Source organism: Lactuca virosa, chromosome 8, assembly GCF_052849685.1.
Source record: "Lactuca virosa cultivar CGN04683 chromosome 8, Lactuca_virosa_CGN04683_v6, whole genome shotgun sequence".
NCBI classification, from domain to species: domain Eukaryota; kingdom Viridiplantae; phylum Streptophyta; class Magnoliopsida; order Asterales; family Asteraceae; genus Lactuca; species Lactuca virosa.
The window spans coordinates 226,206,028-226,213,190 of NC_136433.1; the positions used below are offsets into that span (position 1 = coordinate 226,206,028).

At 36.8% G+C, this 7,163-nt stretch overlaps 2 protein-coding genes across 2 annotated transcripts; both read left to right on the plus strand.

Moving 5' to 3' along the window:
- The first annotated feature begins 1,169 nt into the window (after positions 1-1,169).
- On the plus strand, positions 1,170-3,694 carry LOC145131297 (uncharacterized). The gene is made up of 2 exons (XM_079066010.1): positions 1,170-2,268; positions 2,991-3,694. Exons 1-2 carry the CDS (start codon positions 1,170-1,172, stop codon positions 3,692-3,694), a joined length of 1,803 nt encoding a protein of 600 aa, XP_078922136.1.
- A 3-nt stretch (positions 3,695-3,697) lies between these two features.
- Positions 3,698-7,043, plus strand: LOC145131298 (uncharacterized). Its single transcript, XM_079066011.1, has 2 exons — positions 3,698-5,488; positions 6,630-7,043. Exons 1-2 carry the CDS (start codon positions 3,698-3,700, stop codon positions 7,041-7,043), a joined length of 2,205 nt encoding a protein of 734 aa, XP_078922137.1.
- The last annotated feature ends 120 nt before the right edge of the window (positions 7,044-7,163 follow it).

The following is a 7,163-nucleotide window of genomic DNA, read 5'->3' on the forward strand; positions in this document are numbered from 1 at the left end:
TTTTATTAATTATTATACAAATTATTGGTAATATAAATATATTTCTATATTAAAGATATTTATTCAAAATATATATTTAACTAAGGGAAATACAATAATATAAATTCATCAAGTAAAATAATATAAATTTGACATATATAAAAACATAAAATATATAAGTATATAAACAGGTATGTAAAGACAACCTATTTTGACATAATATTTAATCGAGATATTATGCACAGATATAATGAAATTATTATTCAATATATATATATATATATATATATATATATATATATATATATATATATATATATTAAAGAATTAAAGAAATATATATTAAAGAAATAAAGAAATTAAGGAAATATATTAAGGAAATGAAAGTTATGAACAGTGTTCCGTGACCAGGGTACTGTTCCTTGAAATATATATTAAAAAAATAATTCTTCATAACAGTTAACATCTTTCTTTTTTGTCTTGTTTGGTCCCTCTACTTTCATTGGTTGTTTGTGCTGTCTTGGTAAAGATATATGTATATAATATTTTTTAATTGCTTTGATGGTTGGTTTATGTTTATCCTTTCCAGATGTATATATTGGTAAAGATATATGTTTATCCTTTCCAGATGTATTAGTCTCGTTCTTTTGCTTTTTGCTTTCCACATCGTTCTTTCTTCTTCGTCGTTTCTCCGCATCCTTCCTTCTTTCCTTCGTTCTTTCTGTTTGAGGTAATCTGGTGCTGTTATTTTTTGTTTGTTTATTCTACTGTCGTATTTTTCTTTGCTCTGTTGGCGCTGTGTGGTGCGTTTATTTTGTGAGGTCCGTTTGTTTTGTGATGGCTGTTCCGGCCAAGCGGAAAGCCGACGACAGTGGTTCGTCCTCTGTTGCTGCGTTTGTTAGTGGGGGGCGCAGGTGTCCACATTTTGAACGATTATCTGTTCTTCCCCAGTACTTCGACTGTGGTGACTGTAGCTGGGTATGTGAGTTCTGCGGTGCGTTCTTCTGGTATATTGAGAGAGCCGTTAATGTATCTACAGCTGCCCGTCCGAGATATAGTCATTGTTGTGGGGGTGGAAGTGTGGTCCTCCCTTACCCTTCCAGGTTCCCCCCCCCCCCCCCTAATTTGTTACCATGTATCAAAATCCAAGTTTTTTAAGCGATATTAGGACTTATAATAGCATGTTTTCCATGACTTCTTTTGGGGAAAACGTAGATGAGGATGTGAATGATAACCGAGGTCCTTATGTTTTTAAAATATCTGGTCAGATTAGTCACAAGATTGGGTCCCTCTCTCCGGATCCTGCAAAGGGTCCGAGGTTTCTGCAGCTTTACCTCTTCGATACTGCGAACGAAGTAGAGAATAGATTCAAGGTTTTTGATGGTCCTAAAAAGAGGAATTTGGATTGTAATATTGTCAACTTTCTGGTAAAGTTTTTGGGGGCTAACAACGAATATGTGCGGACCTTCAAGACTACAAAACAAATAGTTGAGGAGGCTAATTTACAGTCATATTTGGTGCGACTGTTTAACAATGTTGCGGACCGTAGGTATGATTTGTCGTCCCCCAGGTCTTTGGGTTGTATAGTAAGTGGTGATGACACAACGTCTACAACATATGACATCATTGTCCATTCGCAATCAGGTCGGCCTCAACGTATTAGTAAGATGCATCCAAGCTATATGCCTTTACAATACCCACTTTTGTTTCCATATGGTGAAGAAGGTTGGTCGCCCCGTTTGAAAATCGGTAGCAGGAGAGGGACAACTGCTGAAAATCTTACTGTGAATATGTATTACGACTATCATATCCATGCCCGTCAGCATATCTGGTCTCCTATTGTAAACTCATCTCGCCTCTTCCAACAATATTTGGTTGATGCATACACATGTATAGAAGAAAGTCGTTTGGATTACATTGTTAAGCATCAAGGTAATCTTCGGTCTGATTATGTTTGCGGCCTCTATGACGCACTTTCGAAGGGAGACAAAGAGGCAAGTGTTGTTGGCAAACGTGTATTCTTACCTGCATCATTTACTGGCGGTCCCCGTTTCATGTATAGTCATTATCAAGATGCGCTTTCTATATGTAGGGTGTATGACAATCCACAATACTTTATCACGTTTACATGTAACGTGAAGTGGCCAGAGATAACACGCTACATGGATACACATTCGCAAACAGATGTCCACAGTCTAGCAGATATCATTGCTAGGGTCTTCAACATCAAAGTTCATGAGTTTGTTCGGTTTCTAAAACAGGACAAAACATTTGGTCAGGTCGAAGCATGTATGTTTTCCATTTTGTCTTCCTTTCACATATGTTTTAAATATGATGTTATGTGATATGTTAGTCCTTATGTTTCGATCTTACTAACAAATGGTTGATTCATATAGGCTATACGTCTTTGCAAACATCAATGATACTAATGACCATTTCCAAATGTAGCCCTTTGTACATATGTTACCATTTGTCTTTCAACTTTAGTAACGAATGGTTAACATATTTTTTACTATTTTTTTAACTGTGTTCTTTAATGTTGTTTTCTTATCATTTGTTAGAAATTGAATTTTCTCGTTATTTCCCTGTCATAAAAACTTTTAGTGCATCGTCTCATAAGGTTCCGTCCTGATTCATCAACATTTTATTTAACACATACATTACTCAATCCAGTGAACCTGTTGATGCATCCAAACATGCCTCTTCATTCATACGTAATAATTTTCAGTTTTTATTTTTTATTTAATTTAATTTAATTTTTTTTATTTTTTTCGCTCTACCTGTGAGTTTTGTACCATACTATAACAGAGCTACATTAGATTCCATATCTGGCTGGAACATGTCCACTTTTTAATATATTTTTTTTATTATTAGTTTTTTATCTATATTCCACTAAATCTGGTATGCTTTCAGTTTCTTATCTCTTACAATATCAACTTCAACTTATGCTTAGACACTTAGAAAAAAAAATTGTTAAATGTTAATGCTTGGAAAATTGTTCATAATTGCAGATTTGTACACTATTGAATTCCAGAAGAGAGGTCTTCCCCATTGTCATACTTTACTATGGGTAAACAGCTCAGACAGAATAAAAAATGCAATCGATATTGACACATATATTACAACGGAGTTGCCAGATCCAATTAACGAGCCAGAATTGTACGAGACGATAACAACCTGCATGATCCATGGCCCGTGTGGACCGCTAAACGAAAAAGCTCCATGTATGAGAGATGGTAAATGTAGTAAACATTTCCCTAAGCCCTTTCTTCACACTACATTCTTCGACACAGACGGATATGTACGGTATAAACGTAACTCAGCTGCACACCATACTACCCAATATGGACAGGTTATAGACAATGGATATGTTGTGCCCTACAACAAAAGGCTTTGTTTCCGCTTCCGTGCACACATCAATGTCGAGTACTGCGGCTGGAACATGATGATTAAGTATCTATTTAAATATATTTCCAAAGGAGCTGACCGCGTACGATACACTATCCAAAAGGCAGAATCAACCAATGAACCATCTGCTGCGACACCTGCTGCTGCTCATAACAGGTCCGAAAATGAAGATATTCGTCCTATAAATGAGATGCAGAACTTTTTGGATGGCCGCTACATATGCCCACACGAAGCAACATGGCGGATTTTAGACTTCCATATACACCATCGTCACCAAGCTGTTCAGATTCTAACTATACATGAATAAAACATGCAACATTTGGTGTTCAATGGAGAGAGCACAATACCCGAAGTGCTATCAAATCCGTACAGCACCATCACTACCCTACTTGCGTGGTTTCAAAGCAATGCAAGGGATGCAAAAGGTCATCATTTGACATACCTAGACTATCCAAAATCTTACAAATGGGAAAAGCCATCTAAGTCATGGAGCCAAAGAATTTATGAGTCATCAAAAACAGTAGGCCGGCTTGTATTCGTACATCCTACATCTGGTGAATTATTTTACTTACGGATGCTCCTCTGTCAGCAAAAGGGATGTACATCGTTTGAAGATTTTCGTACTGTAGCTGGTACTGTTTACCCAACTTACCGGGCTGCTTGCAGTGCACTTGGATTGATAGGTGATGATATTGAATGGCTTACCTGTTTCACAGAGGCTTCCATCTGGGCAACCGCATCACAGCTAAGATCACTTTTTTGCCATATACTGCTTTTCCGTGAGGTCAGCAATCCACGTTTACTGTGGGAAATTGCATGTGATAAAATGAAAGATGACTACGTATATAGCTTTAAAACCCAAATACCAGATAAGAGTGTTGCTTCAGGTGCTGACATAATTGAACAACAGCTACTTCATGATTTAGATGACACCCTCCGTTCCGCCGTCCCATCTAAATCAATGGGAGACTTTGGCCTTCCAGTTCCATCAGCCGATGTCTTTGGTATTTTACGAAATCGGCTCCTGCTGGAAGAAATGGGTTACGACAAGGAAGGCCTCCTCAACCAGCCCAATGAGCTGCTACCAAAGCTAAACGGTGACCAACGATCAGTCTACAACACAGTTGTTAGTTCCATAGAAAACAAAAAACACATACTAATGTTTGTTTATGGGCACAGGGGTACTGGCAAGACATTCTTATGGACAACCATCATTTCCTATTTCAAATCCATAAGAAAGATTGTATTGGCTGTTGCTGCTTCTGGAATTGCGTCACTTTTGTTACCTTCTGGAACAACTGCACATTCAAGGTTCAAGATACCTATCGACTTAACAGACAAAAAATCATGTGATATAAAAAAACGCACCTTCCTTGGTGAACTTATGCAGCGTATGACACTCATTATTTGGGATGAAGCGCCAATGAGTGACAGAAGGTGCTTTGAATTTTTGGACCGGTCACTTAGAGATGTACTCGATTGCGATCAGCAGCCATTTGGAGGCATATCGATGCTTCTTGGTGGTGACTTCCGCCAAACTCTTCCTGTTGTACCAAATAGTACACGTTCGGAAATCATTGCACTAACTTTACCAAGTTCATACCTATGGCCATATTTCACAATTCAGATTTTACATACAAACATGAGACTAGAATCCTCTAACATAACGACCCGAACTTCAATGTGCACATCAGCCTTTGCCACATGGTTGCTAGCTATAGGAGACAGAGTCATAGGTGTACCAGACAAATTTGACCCACGGGACTCAAGTTGGGTACAAATTCCATCTTCACTCCTTATACCAGCCACTCCAAACTCTCTACAAACATTGATAGATTTTGTTTATGGAGATGGTATACTTAACAACCCGAATGCCACACACCTATCAGTAAGAGCAATAGTTTCTCCTACAAATGAGACAGCCGATGACATAAACGCTCACATTTTAAAAATGGTCACAACAAGTGGCAGGACATACAATAGCACATACATCATGAAACCAAATGGCAATCACACATCGGATTTGGAAGGGTTGTATCCAATTGAATACCTAAACCAACTAAACTTTCCAGGAATACCACCACACAACCTTACAGTTAAAGTACATTGTCCAATAATGTTGTTAAGAAATATAAACCAGAGGGAAGGTTTATGTAACGGTACCCGACTCATTGTCTCCCAATTGTTACCGAACGTTATTGAAGCAACCATCATAACCGGCAATTGCATTGGAAAACGTGCATATATACCACGCATAAAATTTATACACACGTCATCAGATTTGCCATTCATGTTTTCATGAACACAGTTTCCAGTGAAAGTTTGCTACGCGATGACTATCAACAAGAGTCAAGGACAATCACTCCGTAGAATTGGCATCTATTTGTCACAGCCTGTCTTTGCGCACGGACAACTTTATGTAGCACTATCCCGAGCAACATCACCAGATTCCATAAAAATACTAATAAAGACCAATGACACAATGGAAGACAATCAAACCAAAAACGTTGTCTTCAAAGATTTACTGCCGAAAGTTACTTCAAGAGAGGTCTATAGTATCACTGCCTCTCATACCTTTCATGAACTCTTTTCCAAAAAGCTTTACCGCTTTTTGATATCTTTTTTTACTGTTGACTGCTCCAGCATAAATTACATATCTATAGAATTTCATATTCTCATCCGAATATACCACTGATTTTCACATATTTCTTTGTATTAGAAAACACAAAGAAGTCATGACGAGCATCTTAGAACTGAAGATTGATGGTATTGGAGGACCCCTACAAGTTAGAATACTACGAAAATGGAAACATGATGTCCGGCAATATGAGACTTGGTACCTAGCTGTCGAAAAATTTGTAAGTACTCACCAAAAAATATTACAATAAAACCAGGTTCTAAATTTTATACTTTGCATTTTGTTTAAATATTAAAAACTATGTTCTTAAGAAAAAGTAAGTTATTTACAGAAACTGCAAATAAAAGTTGTTGCAACAAAATTATTAATAATGATTTTTTTATGTTTATAAAAACACCTAATTAATATATATATTAAAGAAATGAATCTTCGTAACAGTTAACATCTCATGTCTTTAACAAATGGTACATTTATATATAATATGCCATAATCTGTAAATTATAAATATCTCTGTTTTGTAATAAAAACACATCTAATGTCAGCTTATTAGCACCATCAGTAACGAACTCCATTCATCTAATCTTATAACAATCTGTTTTTACAGGCAGATGTCATACAAATTCTTGGACAGCGAACAAATCAGAGTTACATAGAGTCCATTCTCAATGTTTCACAGTGTTACAACATATCAGATTACAGCTGCCCTCAATTAGATAAGTATAAAAAATTCCTTGAAAATGAGTTCTATATTGATGTTGGCCTCAAATCTGTCATAGAACCAATTCCAGACACAATAACCATACCTAAAACCTGGTTTCGCTTCGTATCAAAGTCACATCTCATACAGCTTGGAGAAACACCACCATATTATCGAGGTAATGATGACACTGATATATCCGATTACATACCTGTTCCTTACACGGTTCCATTTACTACTAAACAGATTACATTGGCGTTTTATCAAAGATCAGGGACTGCACCAAAGCAAATGGGGAATCATTTGTGTTACTCATACTAACCGATGAAAGGTATACATGCTAATCACCAAACCACACTTATCAGTTTTGTCATAGCTATCTAATACCAAAAACAATTTCAGTTTTATTAGTGGTAGCGAACTTGCAATCAATCTATGGAA

What these genes read in the sequence shown, in the direction of transcription:
- LOC145131297 (XM_079066010.1), top strand. Translation starts at nt 1,170, where the DNA reads ATGACTTCTTTTGGGGAAAACGTAGATGAGGATGTGAATGATAACCGA. An exon ending in ATTTGGTCAGGTCGAAGCAT is followed by an intron (nt 2,269 to 2,990) that starts GTATGTTTTCCA and finishes TCATAATTGCAG; the next exon opens with ATTTGTACACTATTGAATTC.
- LOC145131298 (XM_079066011.1), top strand. Translation starts at nt 3,698, where the DNA reads ATGCAACATTTGGTGTTCAATGGAGAGAGCACAATACCCGAAGTGCTA. An exon ending in CACACAACCTTACAGTTAAA is followed by an intron (nt 5,489 to 6,629) that starts GTACATTGTCCA and finishes CTGTTTTTACAG; the next exon opens with GCAGATGTCATACAAATTCT.